This window comes from Hippocampus zosterae, chromosome 2 (assembly GCF_025434085.1).
Source record: "Hippocampus zosterae strain Florida chromosome 2, ASM2543408v3, whole genome shotgun sequence".
Lineage (NCBI taxonomy): Eukaryota > Metazoa > Chordata > Actinopteri > Syngnathiformes > Syngnathidae > Hippocampus > Hippocampus zosterae.
Genome location: NC_067452.1, coordinates 13,304,932 through 13,324,908, shown reverse-complemented (window position 1 = coordinate 13,324,908; position 19,977 = coordinate 13,304,932). Strand labels below are relative to the sequence as shown.

At 43.8% G+C, this 19,977-nt stretch overlaps 2 protein-coding genes across 4 annotated transcripts; one reads left to right on the top strand and one right to left on the bottom strand.

The window, feature by feature from the left end:
* Positions 1-1,621: 1,621 nt before the first annotated feature.
* On the top strand, positions 1,622-14,472 carry LOC127595997 (syntaphilin). 3 transcript variants are annotated; one of them, XM_052058125.1, is made up of 6 exons: positions 1,622-2,239; positions 5,139-5,315; positions 7,767-7,866; positions 7,946-8,077; positions 9,048-9,197; positions 9,813-14,472. In XM_052058125.1, the coding sequence occupies exons 3-6, from the start codon at positions 7,817-7,819 to the stop codon at positions 10,879-10,881; spliced, it is 1,401 nt and encodes a 466-aa protein (XP_051914085.1). In that variant the 5' UTR covers positions 1,622-2,239; positions 5,139-5,315; positions 7,767-7,816; the 3' UTR covers positions 10,882-14,472. The 3 variants fall into 3 exon arrangements, with proteins under 3 accessions (XP_051914085.1, XP_051914084.1, XP_051914086.1); XM_052058124.1 differs by having other exon boundaries at positions 5,090-5,315; XM_052058126.1 differs by lacking the exons at positions 1,622-2,239; positions 5,139-5,315; positions 7,767-7,866 and having other exon boundaries at positions 8,027-8,077; positions 9,048-9,138.
* LOC127596076 (peptidyl-prolyl cis-trans isomerase FKBP1A-like) lies at positions 14,370-18,532 on the bottom strand. Its single transcript, XM_052058243.1, has 5 exons — positions 18,400-18,532; positions 18,259-18,306; positions 16,755-16,867; positions 16,510-16,686; positions 14,370-15,108 (listed from the first exon to the last, which is right to left on the bottom strand). The coding sequence occupies exons 1-4, from the start codon at positions 18,434-18,436 to the stop codon at positions 16,558-16,560; spliced, it is 327 nt and encodes a 108-aa protein (XP_051914203.1). The 5' UTR covers positions 18,437-18,532; the 3' UTR covers positions 14,370-15,108; positions 16,510-16,557.
* Between the last annotated feature and the right edge of the window lie 1,445 nt (positions 18,533-19,977).

The window sequence follows — 19,977 nt, the reverse complement described above, 5'->3', positions numbered from 1 at the left end:
AAGACGCTGTTGAATGGGCCACAAAACATTGTGACATAAATTTTGGTCGACAACAGAGGGCAATATTTCCCAAAATGACGCGCCCCTGAGAGATAATGGAAATTGACGATTGAGTCAGTTTAATTCTTAGTCCACTAACACGGCATTGATTAGAATACCAGGTTCGGGATTCTGGGAGGACGTACCAAGTAATTTGGTCATAAAATAAAAATTGGGTTTATTTGACACTGCACATTGGTGGGAAATTCAATTTTGTTCGCTAATTTAACATACCGTAATCCATCCAGGGCGGCCGGTAGTCCAGTGGTTAGCACGTCGGCTTCACAGTGCAGAGGTACCGGGTTCGATTCCGGCCTCCCTGTGTGGAGTTTGCATGTTCTCCCCGGGCCTGCGTGGGTTTTCTCCGGGTGCTCCGGTTTCCTCCCACATTCCAAAAATATGCATGGCAGGCTGATTGAACACTCTAAATTGTCCCTAGGTGTAAGTGTGAGTGCGAATGGTTGTTCGTTTCTGTGTGCCCTGCGATTGGCTGGCAACCGATTCAGGGTGTCCCCCGCCTACTGCCCAGAGACGGCTGGGATGGGCTCCAGCACCCCCCGCGACCCTAGTGAGGATCAAGCGGTACGGAAGATGAATGAAGATGAATAATCCATCCATTCTCAGAACTGCTGATCCTCACAAGGGTTGCACGCGCGCTGAAGCCTGTCCCATCTGATATGACATTGGATTGGATAGGATACAACTTTATTCTCAAATGTACTGTATGTGTAACATACAGCACAGATGAAACATACATTACAGTATGCTGTTGTATAATATAGGCTCTTTAATTGAACTAGTGTTTGTAGCGCTGCTAGTTTAGAACGACTTGTGGTCCCTCCTGGTGAAGCAGACACACTCATAGCTTTATGATCCATCCATCCATCAATCCATTTCCGATCCGCTATATCCTCACATAGGTCAGTAGGCAGGGGACACCCTGAATCGGTTGCCAGCCAATCGCAGGGGAAACACAGATGAACAACCATCCGCGGTCACATTCACACCTAGGGACAATTTAGAGTGTTCTGTGTCCCGCAGTCCCGCAGGCCTGGGGAGAACATTCAAACGGCACACAAGAAGGCCAGAGCTGGGATCGTACCCACGACCCTTGCACAGTGAGGTCGACACGCTAACCCATGGTGGGCAAACTACGGCCCGCGGGCCGAATCCGGCCCTTTGGTCTTTTTAATCCGGCCCGCCGAAGGTTGGTCCACAATTAAGGTTCGATGTGAATGATTGCATTCATTTCAATTGGACTTGTGATGACAGGCATTTCACCGCCATTTGGCGCATTGACTTGAAGTTGCAGAACACAGTGGGGAGGGGTAATCTTTTCAAGCTGTATCGCTCTACTTCTACTGGTCTGATCATAACCCATCTGCAGCGATGCACAGGCTAAAATAGGTCATTAACACTTTTGCCATTTAAAAAAAGTATATAAAGACCGTACTTTGATACTTTTGTTCTGTTGATGTTTGATATGGACTGTCAACAAATGCAGTTTTTTTAATGTACCATAGCTCGTGCTGACCTGAACCTTCTGTCAAATTTTAAAAGTTAATGCGGCCCCCGAGCCAAAAAGTTTGCCCACCCCTGCGCTAACCACTGGATCACCGGGGCGCCCCCTAGCTTTATTAAATAAAGGTAATAAATTGAACACAAACACATAACACGCGACCTGCCGTTTGCCACAATTGACACTGAGTAACTGAGCAGAGCCAAGTCGATTCTTCGTTTGCCAACACTGAGATCACACCGCAGAAGTCACAGTAACTACATACAGTACTGCAGAACATGAGGATAGCCACGGTGCACCTCACATGTATTCATAATATGTATGCTTTCAAATTACTGTAAGTGCTACTTTGTGGATTTCGTGTGTGGCGTGGGGGTGGTCTGCAATGTGAACCCTGCAATAAAGCAGTCATTACTGTATGTTTAGCATAATCAAGTTTAATCTATATACCGTATGTATGTGGGTGGCTTTGTCTTCTTGTTGGGTGCTGTCACCCTTCTGGAAAGACTGTTTTTTATTTTTTTTTTTATTCTTGACTGGAGAATGGAGCCTACCCAAGCTGACCTCCCACCAAGAGTACACACTGGATTGGTCGCGAGTCAATCACAGGGCACAAAAATTCACTCAGTCACGCTGAGCCTGAATGGGAACTTAAAGCCACATTGCCTGCACCCAAGTCAGGTGAGTGTACAGCTACACCATTTGTATTATTATCATACATGCAGGCATTCAAGGAGAGATACACTTGATGAAACACTCAAAACACCAGTGAACCATTTTCACACTGCACTAAACAAAATCCTTCTCACACAATAACTCCCTTGTCCCTTAATGCTCTGGCACACTACTGAGATGCCCACACACATATAACACTCACACAATCCTGAAATATTCACACATCTGAAATGCTGTCATCACACAATACTGAAACGTGTTCTCTCTCACTCACACAAACCTATGATAGACACATATCTGACAGGCTCTCACACAACGGAAACACACACACACACTACCTGTACTGAGCCGCGCTCACAGTCTTAACTACTTCCTCACACACACGCGCACAGAGTGACATTCCTGAAAGGCTTTCACATAATGGAAACATACACTAATGAAATTGTCACACAAGCAAAATACTCTCACACATTCCTAAAACACCCACTCAATAAAATGCTCTCACACAAAATCCTGAAACGCTTTCTCACACAAGAAAACTTGAAACACACACAACTGAAAGGCTTTCACGAAACCGACGCACACACTGATTTGATTTTGATTTGACTTTTTATTAGGTCTCCCATAGGAGAAACTTGTCTCGGAGAACAGTCCCTCTGTGCTGCTACATACAGGTACATTGAGAAAAAAAACATACATATACACAGCACAGCATATTTAGGTCAATTACATACAAGACAAGACAGTATACACTCTATAATAATAATTATACATCACATTTGCGAGCGCCTTTCATAACACTCAAGGACAGTGTACAACCAAGAGCAATAAAAAGCACAGATAAAATAATAAACAAAGAAAGAAAGATTTAAGGTGGATAGGCAAGTCTGAATAGGTGGGTTTTGAGCTGGGTTTTGAATATGGAAAGAGAGTCAATATTACGAATGTTGGGAGGAAGTGAGTTCCAGAGTTTGGGGGCAGAGCGACTGAAGGCTCTGCACCCCATTGTACTGAAATGGGCAGAGGGTAGAAAAAGGTGGAGGCAGGATGAGGACCTGAGTGAGCGAGAGGGAATGGAGATTTGAAGATCTGACAGATAAGGGGGGGGGGGCAAGGTTATGGATGGCTTTGAATGTATAGAGAAGTAATTTGAAGTTGATTGTAAATTTGACAGGAAGCCAGTGGAGCTGTCGTGTACACACATTGGACACGACATTACAGTCATATGCACTCCCTCACCACCACCACACTCATGTCCTTCCGCTTGTCTGTCTGCCTCAATCAATTAATCAATTGTTTATTGATTAAAATGATAGCCTGTGGTATAAATTAGTATTTATACCGGTTTAATTTGCAGAGAAGAGTCCTATACCTCTTTCCTGAGTTATTTCCTGACAAACACACACAACTGAAAGGCTTTTGAAGTGTAATTTGGAATTCCCTCTCTATTCTTGTAGGTGGCCTTAGAACAGGTGTCACCAACATTTTTGAGGGTGAGAGCAACTTCATGTGTACCGATTGTGTGAAGGGCTACCAAATTGATACACGTCTGAAATAACATATTTGTCCAAAATACCTTCAATAATATGAGGATGTGTTATTTTTAATACTTGATGATTTAAATTGTCAGACTTTGATCGTGTTTCGAAATGTCTCACAGTACTGCCAATGTTTGCATTTTTAAATCATAATTTCTACTAGCAAATCACAATGTCCAGGCACTGGCGGGCTACTCAAGTGGTCTTCACGGGCTACCTGGTGCCCGCGGGCACCATGTTGGTGACCACTGCCTTAGAATGTCCACCTGGCGTCAGTAACACGATTCTATTCTATATTTGCTGGTCAGGGAGAATCCAGTTTCAGCAGTGTGTGCAATCCTATAAAAAGGTAAAGTGGCTGTTGTCGTCCATCACCAACAGCACTGGTCAAGATCTCCTTTTTTAGGACTGAAGTAAACTAGTAGATTGAAAACCGCAGCTGGTGCACAAAGCCATGACATCAGCCCCTTGCCAGGTATAAAAGATACAGGCCTGACAGGGGAGACGGGCTTTTTTACATCCATGCCTTGGGCCACTCAACTTTTTGGAAAGACTTCACTCTGACATCGGTTGAATAAAGTCTTTTCCCAATCAGCCGTGGTCCCTGAAGTGCTCATTCGTCGGGAAACAGCCACCGATCACCGAGTGTTTTTTGAAGACCAGCGAAGCAGCAAAAACCATATACCACATTTTCACAAAACTGACGCACATACTGGTGAACCTCTCATTGTACTGAACCCCTCTCTCTCTCTCTCTCTCTCTCTCCCTCTCTCTCTCTCTCTCGCTCTCTCTCTCACACACACACACACACACACACACACTTTATACCACTCATTCCTAAAATTCTGTTCTACAATACTAATACACTTTGATTCATAAATACTACTGAAAGACATGCAAAAGAAACATTTTGACACAACTGAAGCACTCTTAACTGAAACTCACTTACACAAGTAAAACACTCACACGTTCCTGAAACACTCTAAACACACGCACACACACACACACACACACACATGTGCGAACAACACAAAATAACGTTCCCACACTGCAGGGATGCTCTCGCACATGAGAGAAACACTAACACTCATTCCAAATACACTTTCGGACACTAATATAAACCTTGTCATGGTCCCTACTGTAACACTCTCATTGCCACTGAAAACCTGAAAACAAAAATGCTTTCACACACCACCGAAACACATTTTTCAGTATGAAGTGCTCTTTTATCTGATAGCATTTCCGTGTATTTGGAGTCTATTTTAGTGGCAGGTATGGATTGTCCATGGGAGAGCGCTGAAGTATGTCTCCCTGCCAGCTCATCATGTCTCTCCTCTATCGTCTCGTCCACCCGCTGTCTCTTTAAGAGGCATCGACGTCGCAGTGGGCGCACTCGATGTGGGCCCTTCACAGCTGCAGGATGCGCTCGGATCCGCATCGACTGCTGCGTCTTCTCGCCCCGCTGCCAGCGATGAGCCAACCGCAGCCTCGGTGTCGTCGTTGTCCATGTGAGCCGCACGCTCGGGTCCGAGGCTTCTGACTAGGTGAGACGCGCTTGCGGCACGCGCCGCAAACCGCTTTGTAGGACACCTCTGCGGGATTTATTAGTCAGTCTTTTCGCCTCTCTCGCTTTGGTGTTACGTCCCTGCTGGTGTTTCACGAGTTCGTCGTATTCTATTCCAGGATGTTCACCCTAATCGCCGGTTTCGGCGCACTGCTCGCCTCCGCATCCACTAACACGCGCACGCTTACGTAACACGCCTACGTATGTGTATCTCGCCAGTAACGACGCTTTGACCACCTGTTGGTAGCCGCTGCTGCTGTTGCTCGGGCTGCAGAGGCGAGGTGAGACGAATGGAGTCGTGCGTGTGTGCTTTCTAGATCAGCGATTCCCAACTTCTTTTGGTCCACGTCCATTCGACATGAGAAAAATCTAACGGCACTCCACCGAACAAAAATGTCACAAAAAGTATGACTATAGCAGTACAGATGGTGTCGTCTAAATGCACCCTCAAAATGACCTGTGAAATTAACAGAACACAAATCCATGACTCATTCGGTTCTATGAATTGTAACACTTTTATTGGATCTTTTATCACCAGTAGAAAGGCAAGGCAAAGCAGCTTTATATAGCACAATTCAAACACAAGGCAACTTAATGTTTTTTTTTAAACAAGCAAAGAAACACCTAAAGCAGGTAACAACATTTAGAATCAGAGAGAAAGTAACATACATTGATGACATGTGTTTCATGTCAGCAATTGATGTTACTCTCTCAGAATGTTTTGTACCAAGTCATAAGAGTTATTCATTTCAATTGCATACATGATTTAAATGCATTTGAATTACTTGAAATAAAGTTTATGTGATGCATATTTGCCACTCCATGCAGTCAAGAAAACAGGAAAACTCTGCATGGGGAGGCCAAAGATTGGATTGGATTGGATACAACTTTATTGTCAACAGCACAGATGAAATTTCTTCCCTCTCTACATAAAACAAGAGGAGCTGCTGTGGGTACCCGTGCCGCCATCAAAAGAAAGTTAAAACATGTCAAAATAATACTAAACAACACATGAGACACAGACAATCGTGCAATCTTAACCACTTTCCTGCATACACGTTATTGTCTGAAGCAGTTATAGATGAAAGAGGAGCGAATCAAAGTGTCCTTTTCATTGGTTTAAGATTGGAATAGAAGCCTGCACCTCTGCACTGTGAGGTGGACAAGCTAACTCATTGACTATTGTGCCGCCACTTTGAAACAATACATGGTCTTATTTTGGGGAAGTAAGGGTGTCTTTCCCAGAATAAAAGGTAAACAGTTATTAAAATCAATCAGATTTTTTTTTATTTACTTGTTAAAATGACTTTTTGTATTGTTGGGAAAATGAAGCTTCAAACTTGCTTCATGAACTGGCAAGTCAATGGCAATTGCTGAAAACCAGAAGACTGAAAACAATATCACTGTTAACTCTGAGCAAGTCAGTGTAATTTCAGCCCAATGTTGAACAGGCAGTTCCATCTAGAGCAGGGGTGCCCATTAGGTAGATCCTGATCTACCGGTAGATCTAAGACAGGTCCCAAGTAGATCCGAGGATTGTCGAGGAGAAAAAAAACAAACAAACCTTCGTGTGTCTTTGTACATGTTAATAATGTATTTTTTTGTGTTAATGTACACTGCACCCAATCATCTTATCAGTCTCATTTTCACAAAAAAAAAATATTTAAAAAACTAAAATAAAGCAGGTACATTTTAAATTTACGGTGGCGCGTGATTACGTCACTGGAAGTTGTTAGAGCTGTTGCACTTCTTTTATCGTCATGATTCTCATTCAGAGTTTGCTTCGTGTACAATTCACCGAGGGCACGAGTAAAGAATAGGAATCTAGGAGGGCCCAAGGAAGAACTTTAAAACGGTACGTGTGAGCTATGATAGTTAACAGGCTGCAAAAGTACATCGCATGCCTCAGTTTCAGGCTGTTTCTCAACAGGGCGCGTGTGTGTGTGTGTGTATGTGTGTGTGTGTGTGTGTGTGTGTGTGTGTGTGTGTGTGTGTGTGTGCGTGCGCGCGCACGTGCGCGCCGGTAAGGGTAGATCCCGGGGTTAGTTGATCGAAAAGTAGATCTTCGATCCAAAAAGTTTGGGCACTCCTGAGCGAGAGGAATCAAAAAAGAAAACTGTTTCATTAAGCAAATTTTAAGCTTCATCTTCCCATCACCACCTTTTTCCCTTGATAAAGTTTACACTTTAACCTTGGAAAGATGGCCCTCTCATAAGATTACAACTTTTTATCTCACTGAAATGTGTGTGGGTTTGCTTTTTGTTGTTGTTCTTGGCAGATGTTTTTTTAAATATCATGAAATTTAGGGTGTGCACTTTCTTTGCAAAATAAAGTGTCAAACGGCTTGACAAACAGTGCATGAGGAACCTCAAAGATTCAAAACATATCTTCATGTTTTGCAAAATCCATTCAAATGTTTGCTGGTTTTCAGAGTCAAGCAGCTAGCTGGAAGGACTCAGGGCCTCCCTCACGAGAGGCAGCATGTCCTTAACTCTCACCCCAAGTAGGAAGCCCTCATTAGGTCAGCGCAGGTACGGTCACGCCTCACTTGCTCTGACAAGTAATGGTTAGGAGGCATAAACTCTCTGTTGTTTTTTTTTTCCTGTCAAGGCGCTCGGCAGGAACGAGTGGCAGCAGCGGACGATGCACCCACACTGACATGTCCAGCACCAGCAACTACCCGCTGAAGGTCAAGGCGACTGAGGGCAGCCTAACACCTCGGGTCTATCCGAGTACGCCAAGGTACAACGACTCTCATCATGCATCTGCACAAAATGATGAGTCATGGTGGCAGGCCGTGCATTTGCCTTTGGGTTGTCAGAGGGGACTTAATCCACCTCTTAATACCAACATTATCATCACAGTTATATAAACCATCAATTCTGTGAACAAAACAAACCTGTGCAACAAACTCGTGTACAGTAAATAATCTGGAGTATATTACCATCCATCCATTTCCTCTGCTCAGCTACTTGTTCCACCTCTTCCAAAGGGATCCCGAGGCATTCCCAGGCCAGCTGGGAGATATAGCCTCTCCAGCGTGGCCTGGGTCATCCCTGAGGCCTCCTGCCAGTGGGACATGCCCGGAACACCTGGAACACCTCACCAGGGAGGCGTCCAGGAAGCATCCTAATCAGATGCCCAAGCCACCTCATTTGGCTCCTCTCAACGTGCAGGAGAAGCAGCTCAACTCTGAGCCCGTCCCGGATGACCGAGCTTCTCGCGTCATCTCCAAGGGAGAGCCCAAACACCCTGTGGAGAAAACTCATTTCAGTCGCTTGTATCCGGGATCTTGTTCTTTCGGTCACGAACCATAGCTCGTGACCATAGGTGAGGGTTGGAATGTAGATCAACCGGTATTGCGACTTCCTACCTTTTCTCACTTTATTTTGAAGTGACATTAAATGGGACCCAACCCCAAATAAGCGCTAGATAATGGATGGATGGATGAAAACATTGTGTTTGTTATCAAATCACTAGGCAACTTAGCTTTTTAGCCCACAGCGCTATGTTTACGTTCTGGATGGGGGTTTTTTTGTTTTGTTCTTTTTCAACCTTTTTTGGGGGGGAAAGCACAAGACAACAAGACATTTGGCAACAGTCACTCTGTGTCAGGCTATATTCTCTACACAGACAAAAAGTAAACAAACACAATATTCCCAAAACATAATTGTGACAGTGCCTCGTGCCACCTGTGTGTTTTTTCCCTCAGGCATCAAGCAAAGCATACGGTATGTAGTGACAACCATGGGATCAGGCCTCCCGCCCCGGAGCAGTACCTCACACCCCTGCAGCAGAAAGAGGTGAGCATACGACACCTGCGAGCCAGACTGAGGGACAACATGGAGAGATTACAACACAGGTCAGTCTGATCAAACACGTCATTGAATTGTTGAAAAACCTCGTTGGACTTAAAATTTCCCAAATCTTTGGAATTTCACCTTCTCGACAGTAAATCTTCCCCGTTTCATATACTCGACAGAATGATTATTTGCATTGAATCAAGACATTTGTTCGCGTTCCAGTTGACGTCATTTCACTTTAACCGTGCTCAGGGTTAACAGTGATATTGTTTTCGGTCTTCAGGTTTTCAGCAATTATATTCAAACATGTATTGTGAATTTAGAGACAAATCTTTTTACAGTACGCAAATAAAAACAAGGTAAACATAACTTGTTCGGAGGCTACAACAGACGACCTTGGTTCACAAATGTTTTGGTTGGCAAACAGATTCCCTGGAACAAATTCAATTCAGAAACAAAGCTTCGGTTATATTTTTCTGAAAATTAAGAACAAAAAATACTGGGCAGTTGTGATCTGGCAGTACGGCCCAGAGCGAGTTTTTGTCATTGATTTCAGTTGAGGTCAGTGTTAGTCATCTACATTCTGCCACGGAAAAGCACCTGTTGTTTCCCGACAAAAGAAAATGTCTCTCGAAAACAGACGGTATTTTAAATTTTGGGGGGTTTCACCACAGAGACTACGAAATAGATGAGCTGAGGACTCAGTTGTACAGGATGCAGGAAGACTGGATCGAAGAAGAATGCCACCGCGTGGAGGCCCAGTTGGCCCTCAAAGAGGCCCGCAAGGAAATTCAGTACCTCCAAGAAGTGGTGGAGTCTGTGAGGTCCAACCTGGGTGCTTGGAAGCAAGACCACGACCACAAGCCATACACGAGGTCCCAGGAGCCAAGGCTCGGCGGGAGGTCTCGATCCTGCGGCTGCTCTCCCGCCAGCACGTTGACCCGCAGCCGGCACCTGAGCGGCGAGGCCCCGCAGGCCGAGTCAAGCCGAGCGCCACGCCACCCGCTGCTGGAAACGACTGCACAGCAGGACTGCGCCGAGGGGGCGCCGCCCCTCTTCCCTGGCTGTGACCGGCTGCGCCGAACGGGCGCCGCAGTATCCATCTCACACTCCTGCCATTCTCTGGCAGGAAGCTGCTACCTCCCTCATCATCACTTGTTCCTGCACTTACCTCAGGAGGAGCCCCAGGAAACCATTGCCTCTGCCATGACTGCGCCCGCCGATCCGGTCCCAAGTGCTCCGGCGGGGAGAAAGCTGGAGGTGCGCTCACGGGCCTGCAGCCCGACCATGACCTGGGTTTCCCGCGAGGAAAGGGGCGCAGAGGAGCTGAGCATCATTTCTGCGGCATCAAGGGACGTAACCCACGTGGAGCCCCTCGTATTTTCGGCGGCTTTACCTCCTCTGTCTCCTCAAAAGAGGCCCTGTGTGTGCCAACCCCACCCCGTGACCCCCCTAAGGCAGGGAGCCGCCGTGCTGGAGACGGAGGGGGGTGGCAAGGAGGAAGCAGGAAATGACGATTTGCTTCAGAGTTGCCACTGGAGCCCGTACTTCCTGGTGGATCTGTTGGCTTTGGCTGTACCGGTGGTTCCGACCTTGGCTTGGCTGTGTCGCGGGGACATCGCACCCGTCTATCATATCGGCTCCCTGCTGAGAGGGTGTTGCGCCGTGGCCCTGCACTCGCTCCGTCGGAGACGCGGCGGGGCAGGACGCGAATCGGCCAGCGTGAGTGCAACACCCATCTGAGTTGGCTTCTCATCCCGCCACCCTTCCTCAAACTGAATACCCATTATGGACAGGCTGCGCTCGTTACATTTAGCTTAAAAAATATTTCCCAAAAACTGATGTGAATTTTTGGGAGTTACTTATTTGTACACTGAGAGGAATAGTTCTCATCTTAAAGGTATACAATGGGCCTCCGTTATTTGTTCGGGACAGACCCAACCACATCTCGAAACACTTGTATCTCAAATAGCTTATTCCCTTTGAAATGAATGAACATGCCAAGAATCCGTTGCAGCCTCCTCCTCCAAAACTGAAATTTTGGAATGTTTTTTTTCTTGAAGAGAAAAATAGCATTCTATAATATTGTACTTTCTAAAAACACAAAGTAGTCTAGTAGTTTTTGTCATACATTTTTCCTTTTGGTGTGCATATCATGGCCTCCCCGGGGCAGTATTATACAGACATACAAGGAGACGTCCCAACTCCATCCATTTTCAACACTGCTTATCCTGAAGGGGCCGGGGGTTGCTGAAGCCAATCCCAGGTGACTCTGAGCAGAAGGCAGACCACACCCTGAACTGGTCAGCACTCAGTCGCAGGGCACATGGACAGAAAAGCAACTGTTGACACCCACATCCACACCGTCCCCGAGTGGGAACCGATCCCACGCTGCCCGCACACAAGTCAGGCGGATGTCCCACTACACCATCAGTGACTATGTCACAACTCCTCAGTAGTAATATGATCATTCTTTGCAAAAGATAAAGACTACACGCCTGTGACAATTGACATGTTCTTTTTCTACTTGTGTTGCTTCTTATGTTTGTTGCTTTAACATAACACCACCACAGAGAGACCATTAGTTTGCATTAAGCTGGCTATTTGGTCACACGCAACATGGAATCTTTCTATTTTATGTTGCGTTTGAGCTGGTAGGAGCACGGATCAGAGTGAAGGGTTTTTGTTTTTTTAAGAATTGTTCATCATTTGCCAAAATGCTGCTTGTAGTGAAGTGAGTTGACGGCCAACCTACAGCCCTCGTACCGTTTTTGTGCTAGTGAGTCTTAAGCAAAAAAAAAAATCAAAAACATTTGCCTGTCTCTTGAAAACCTCATAAGTCAGGTTACTCGCATCGCAGGGCACACCTGAAGTTAATTGTAAACCTAAATGCACAATCACTTTCGCCCACCTGAAATGATTGCCAGATTTTTAAAAACGATTTCTTGCAAGTGCCATACGAACTAAAGTAGCAAGTTAAAAACTCCACAATCAAGCACATTTCAAAACTTCATTTTGCATGGCAAGAAAAGCATACAAATACAGTATATAAACTGAAGTCAGTTGAAGAAAAAAACTTTTCACTGCATTGGTAGCATGTTGAAGAACATTTTAACATTTCTAACAAGAGTTTTTCAAATGTTTCAGCAGTGTGGCCAGGGTGACACAACACCATAAGTGGTGAGCATGCTCGTCGTGTGCGTGCCTCATTCTTTCTCATCCCATCCGCAGACAGGGATTCAGGAAATAAAATGCCCTCAGATCCAGAACAATGGCCATCACACTCCGAATCAAGCAGCAACAAGTCAAAAGCAATGTTTTGCTGAGCTTGATTGACTCGACGTCAGCAACCTGCGGCTCCAGAGCCGCTTGTGGCTCGTTCATCCATCTGCTGTGGTTCTCTGTGACTTTGAAAAATAAATATTCGGACACATAGACAATGAATAATTTATTTGAAAAGTCAATGAACATCTTTTTTCAGAGTTCAAAATGTTTTTGTTAGATGCAGAAATGCTGCTTTACCTTTAACCATTCATTTCATAAATGTAACCCAATGTTTTTTTTAAACATACAAATTTTACAAAACAAAACGATACATCCAGTTATCATCTCCTAAGAACTTTTATCTCATGGACTGATTTGCAGTCCTACCTAACAGCCAGTCCATGATTAATTGTCACCGAATGGCAGACACCATTTTGCAATCTGCAATTGATGGCCATACATTCAAATCCTATCTAAAAAACACAACAACTAAAGTCTCTTAATCCTTCACGATTGTAAATGTTTCCTTTAACTTTTTTGACTGTTTGTTCCTGCTTATATTACGAGTGTGTGTGCAAAATTGGTGTCTGTGAACATTTTTTCCCCCACAAAGCCATGACTGTGGATGCTACGATTCACAATGACTTCTCGGCCATGTTGTTTGCTAACAATGTTGTGAAAGTAATGATTTTGATTTACAGTGAGTGTAAAAATTCAGTGTTCTTTATTTAACACAGCTTGTTTTAGAATTTAGCTTCAGATCAATCGACTATTTTTTCTTAAAATATGCAGATAATACAACTTAATTGTGGCAAGGTATCCAGAGAGGTCTGCTGCATCCATGTGAAAATGGCACAAAAATCCGAGATATCAAAATTGTCTCCAAGGTGTTGGGGTGTTCAGAGGTTTGTCAGTGGCCACCACGTAGCTCCATACCAGGGTCCAAGCAAAACGCTGTTCAAGCAGATTATTGGTGTCCTGTAGGACACTATATTGGCAACTTTTAGAACAGTTTGTTTTCAAACATTTCGGGACAATTTTTATTTCACTTTTCTGTTCTACTACATTCATGTAGTTGGGGGAGAGGAGGTCAGTACTGTATTCACTGAGCTGATGTTTTTTGTGTTATGTATGTCACAATGTCCGTGTTTGAAGTTGAGAATTATTTTCCAGAATATTTTGTTAGAATGCCAAAATGTGTGACTTGTGGGTGCTCCACTCTCCTCTTTCTTTTGTACACCATTTCATTTGTGCATGAAACCCTGCAAATTGCTTCTCATTGTCAGTTTTGTGGAGACATTTTCTACTCAGACGTAATTTCCTATGAACTAAATAGAAGGCAAATGATCATTTGTCATGTACAGTATTTTCTTTCCAATAACATTTCCAGAGGGAGACTAACTTGCAAAACTGTAAAAAGCTTTCCAGGTACCACTTAATAGTTTGCGACAGTGTAAAAGCACCTAACTTTTTCCTCTTTTGCTCAGAAATACTTGACCATGTGTGTGTGTTATTTAAAGACCATGTGATCCATGACTTCATGAATGCAAATGCTTTTGAAAGTATTTTTAAGATAACATTTTGGGTCTATTTTTCAACTGTTTTTATTATGTATGGAATGAAGCAGCGAGTTTGTTAATAGTCAGCTACAACCGAGGATAAAGTTCGACATTCAATGTCACATCTGAGGAACGTTTCTCCATAGCTTATTTTTGTGCTCATTTAGAAAATCCTCAGCGCTTAATAAAAGTGAGGTACAGTAACTAATTTCAGCCTTACGCAATAGAAAAGTACATTGATTTTGGTTTTCAGGGGTAGTTTTCTTGCTCAATTCAACATTGGTTGGATCTGCACGTTGCACAAAAACAATCTTTTTTTGGTTCAAAGAATATAAATGTGCTGTATATACTAACCTGCAAATGTACGACTGCTCCTGAAATATGATCTGTCCTAAAGCATTGAGACGCTTGCACTGACTGTACTCTTTTATTGTGAAGAGTAAGAACATAACGTAACATCCACAGCTTGTAACATAAAACTCCTTGAAATAAACGCAATCACAAACTGCAAGGTGCCTCTTGGGGGAAAGTTTCATGCAACAAACCTTTTGCCACAAACTTTTTTTGGGACAGTAGATTTCTTTTTCCCCCACGTTTTTTTTGTTTGCAGCAAGAAAATCGAGGCAAAAAAAGCATCCACCTGTGAGTGTCTGAGCACTGAAATCACCGGGCGCTCATAAATAAGTGTTGCTGACAACAATTGTAGATAGCTGGAGTCGGCTCCGTCCGTGTGCTTGATTTAACAATTCCAAGTGATGAGATGGTCTTTGTGTGATGTTGCCCGATAACTAAGCGCCATGGCCATTCGAACAAACAGCTCCATGTCAAAACAATTCCTTTTGAAGAAAACACATTAAGACTATGATAGAAAGGCCGCAGACCCAGAAGAAATGAGACAGATTCAGTACAAAAAATGTCAATAATGAAAATAAAAAAAAGAAAACGTAAAAATACATGCAAATACATCGCAGCATGTCTAAATAGATAGGATGTGATGAGCTAGGACTGAGTAGAAAGTCCAAACTAAAATGAAGTGGTACGTGGTACGCATATGAAAAGGAGAGTGGACAAGTGAAGGTACAGACATTGTAGGTCCTATGCAGGAGTCGTCTGGATTTTCCTCCATGTTCCCATGATAGGATTTGACCTGCATTCAACACAAAAACAGCACATTAAAGTGTGTTCAAAACAAAGCACAAATAGTAACAAATAAAATAATACTTTGGAAATAATCGGCTTCGTCGACGCCAAGATTTGTGCCTCAAAATTACATAATTAAAAAAAACATGATCAATACTGTCCATGTTTAACACATGGACATTTGTTGCAGATGCGTGCGTGCGCATGAAGACGGGAAGAAATACAAAGAACGATAAAAACATCTTTTTATCATTCTTTGTATTTAATATAAACCTCAACACACGGTTTGGCGTTGCTTTACAGTGCATCCGGAAAGTGTTCACAGCGCTCCACTTGAGCCAGCAAGGGAGCATGATACCCAGATATTTCATTGAATGATTGATAAGAATTAATTCTCAAAAGATTTGTTCCTGACAACTCTAATGAAAAGCTTGAGGTACAAAGAGTATATTAACTAGTACACTCCTCACTAGTCTAGACAATTCGGCACACTAACAGAACGACTCAAGTGCGCTAATAATCAGAGGCGGGCTTTCCGTCAGAAGGATGGAAGGTCCATTAGTCTGTCACTGCTTCCGTCAGTATTTCAGGCTGACCCACGTGGGCCCAGTCTGTTCCCCCCCACGCCCCCTCGGCGTGGAAAGCAACATTTTTCCACATCACAGATGGCGCCGCACAAGCTGACACACGGCCAAATAAAGAAAAACAACAGCGTGGTGATCGGTAAAATAAAAACAACATGGGACACCTCCTTAAGGTCTGTGGGACTAAATCAGAGGTGGGCAAACTATGGCCCACCTGTCAAATTTTAAAAATCAATGTGGCCCCCAAGCCAAAATGTTTTCCCACCCCTGGACTAAATGGTATACAAGATGGTTTCTATTCTGTATTTGGCTGCAGGGCAGGTGTGTGGCACAGCACCTCTGTGTGACCGCAAGTCCTTATTTGACACGATTGGCTGTTGCCGATAACACGGACGGACTGGGCTGGCCTGAAGTACTGGCGGCAGTTCACTGGCGGACTCGTGGGAAAGAAGGTGGCAGGTGCCCACCTCTGCTAATAGTAGCGAGAATCCGTGTGAAATGCAAACGCAGCAATTGCAAAATTGCAGCAAATATGTTTTAAATCCAGACAGGCCGGACTGGAACAACGGACTTGTGGGTTCTGGCCCACGGGCCGTACGTTTGGCAACTTCACATTCATCCACTCTCCTTTGCGATTAATAGTATTACAAATGAATTTTTTTAAAAACAAAGAATTGCTTTATCAGCTATTAGTAGAGTGCTTTGCCTGATGTTTTGGGCTTTTGGCAAGGTCTAGACATCCTGTACTTTTATGAGGCAATTGGATGCAAGTCCGAATTTTGGCGGTGTGACGAGTTAGGAATCAAGAGGTGCCGAAGTCTCACCCTGGCAATTTGAGTGGAGCGAAGCAAAGCGGCGAGGGCGTTTGAGCCCTACTCCAGCCGTAACAGCTCCACGTCAAAGGTGAGCGTGGCGTTGGGGGGGATGATGCCCGGGTGGCCCTTGCTGCCATACGCGTAGTCTGGCGAGCAGATCAGCTTGGCCCGCTGACCTACGCTCATCTGCGGAGGCCAGGAGGTGGTTACGTGCGGGGTCACCATTGCGGTTGGAGAAAGGCTGCGCTCCTCACCTGAGCGACTCCTTCTTCCCAGCCGCGGATGACCTCCTGGTTTCCGATCTTGAACTTGAACGGCTTCCCTCGGCCCCTCGAGTCGTCAAACACTTTCCCGTTTTCCAGTGTACCTGACCGCAGGGAGTGTGTGTCACACTCATCTTGCATCTGAGGCTGCATCGACACCAGTTTGCCACAATTTTTCACTTGACTTTAACGTGCCAACTAAGGTCCAAAGGGCCAGTACACGCATCAAGACAAGAACAGCTTTTTTTTTTTCTTTCCTGACCAAGGACAACTCACATCTGACCATCTTATGTCCTATTGCCAGATAAAATGATCCTGTGGTCGGAGGTGTGCAAAAGTGGTTTTAACCAGATAATAGGGCCTGACATGGGGTTGGGTGGCACCCGACATTTTTGACCAAAAATCTTTTGTGTATGTTGGGAAAGACCATTGAAACAGATAACACTGGTCTCCATATTTTTACTATTTGCACTGATTCCAAATCTGGCCATGAAATACCCTTGCTGCTTTACTTCAATGTGTTTGTTTGCCAGTTTTTCTTTTTTGACTTACAAGCATCAAAATACAACTTGTAGTGAAACGTATGCCTGATGTGTTTTGGTTTGTTTTAGTGAATATTTAAGTTTTGTTGTACTTTGCATGTATACGTGAACGTTTTTAGGGGGTTGATGCATGCTTTTGTATTTGATTTTATGAATATACTTATGTGTGCTTATGTGTTGTTGACCTTTAGGAAGACCAAAATAATTTCATCTGCAGTACAGAAAAATGAAAAACAAAAAATATCACAAATCAAAGAAAATTAAATGTGCGTTTAGATATATATTGACGGTTTGCCTCGGCAAATCGAAAGTTTTGAGAACTCCTTACAGCCGGACACTTTTGAATTTTCATTTCAAAAGATCCTTTTTAAAATTATTTTTAAACACATCAGACCTGTGATTATTGTCATGACGTTCCATCCTTAACACTAGCTTGTTCTCGCCGATTATACATTCGCGTTGTTTCACACTTCTAACAGACTCCCTGGCCATCAGCTTCGGAGATACGAAAACAAGTTTGGCTGAACAGAGGAAGGATTGCAGCCAGTTAGCCGATTAGCTAAAGTTAGCCGCCTAGCTTGACGGGGCCCGGGTGGCACATTTAAAAAAAAAAAAAACACTGGGCTGCCGCCAACTCATCCAAACCGTAAAAAAACAACTACCAGCCTGGATTAAATGTGCTATCGTTAAATATACAAATTACAGACTAATGATTTCCTTTAGCAACACCTTGGGACAAAGCTAAAAAGCCAAATTAACTTAGCGCTTCACCAAAAGCCAAAGGAAAATAGGAACATTTCCCACCCCCAAACCAAGTGGAAAAAACCAGCCCAGTTCGTGACAAAAGGACATTTAGCCGCAACGTCGAAAGCAAACAATTGCGGAATTTTTATGATTATTTTAAAGGCGAAACAATTAAGTTTGACGCTGTTGTAGCCCGGCTCCTCACTCACCGATATAGTGCACCACGACGCGCTGTCCCTTCTTGGGAAACGTTTGCCCTGCAGACACACACGGGACAGCGCCGTTGGAATGGACGACGACAACAATAACAAACCAATTCGGAAAAAAACAAGACGGCGAGCACAACCCACCATCGCCCTGCTTGATGGTTTCAATCTGCACTCCCATGTTCGCGAGTGCTCAGCCGTTCTGTGCCCACCACCGTGCGGAGAGCGGAAGTAGGGGGATGCAAACACATACACGCGCGCGCGCACCGAGACGCATTTTTTTGTTATTACACTTTTTATTGCATTTTTTCAAACAGTTAGAAAATTTAAAAAAACATGGTCACGTGTTTAAGTACATAGAACCACACCAGTTCCGGGGATCGAAATCGTACATACATACATTGACATCCCTGTGAAACGGTTACAATTACTGCCCTCCCACATATACAATGTCCTGAACACTGTGCCATATAAATAGAAAAGTCATGAAATAAAATAAAATAATAATAATAAACCAACTTGAGTGGAATGGGGCCAATAGGGTAACTCAACAACCTGTTCAAGCACTTTCTCAGTTTTCCGTAAATTTTATCCAGGTATGTCTCAAATTTCTCTTGTTCGCCTTGAAGAGTAAATATCAGTTTCTCCATTTCAAAAAATACCCCAACCACCTTAGTCCAGTCTTTGACTGTTGGGAGATCTTTTGTCAGCCATCTTCTTGTGATTGCTTTTTTGCTTGCTAACAGTAAGATGTTGTAAGTGTATTTCTGGGCAAAGTTAATGGTAAAGTCAGGTTCCAGTCCCAAGTACAGAGCTTCAAAGGTCGGAGGGAACACTGTTCCCATAATCCTCCCCATAGTCATCCTTGTCTCTTCCCAGTATTTGGAGATGACCGGCATTCCCAAAACACATGCAAATGTGAGGCTTTGCTATTACCGCAGGATCTCCAACAGGCTGTATTCATTCCTTGTGAAGTCCCTTGGGCCGGAACTCTAAAAAACCTGACTACATTCTTTCACCCAAATTCCCTCCAAGAGATAGACGATGTACATTTCCATTGCTGTGCTATTGTTCTCTCCCATGCTTCCAGTTGAATTGAAATGCCACCCTCCTTAGCCCAATTATTCTTTATATATGTTGTATCTCCACCTTCCAGTACCTGCAACTCTTTGTAAATTTTCGATATAGTACCCCTTCCAGGATCTGACCCATAAGACAGTATGAATATCTTGATTAAGCCAAACCCACTTTGTTGGACCCATCCTGTGCGTAGAGTTCTCTCTAAGTAATGTCTAAGCTGCAAGAATCGATAGAAATCATGATTACTTAATCCAAAATTGTTTCTAAGATCTTGGAAATGTCACATTTCTATGTATAGGATGTGAAATTTCTATACAAAGATGTATAGAAGGTCCCTATACAAAGATGTATAGGGACCACCTCAAGGAGGTCCCTATACATCTTTAACCCTTTTCCAATCAATTTTTTAAATCCTGTATCCATTCTGTTCGGTCAGAAATCTGAGTCATACCCAATCCATCTTAGAAGCAAATATGGGCTATTTTCTTTGTCTTGCTTTAATATTCCGTGCCACACCTTAATTGAGGTTCTTATCCAAGCGTTAACACTTTTAAGACAATCGATCAAACCAGGGTCCCCGATAATTGCTTGTAGTGGAATATCACTAGATACCTGACATTCAATGGCTCAGACGCATTTTAT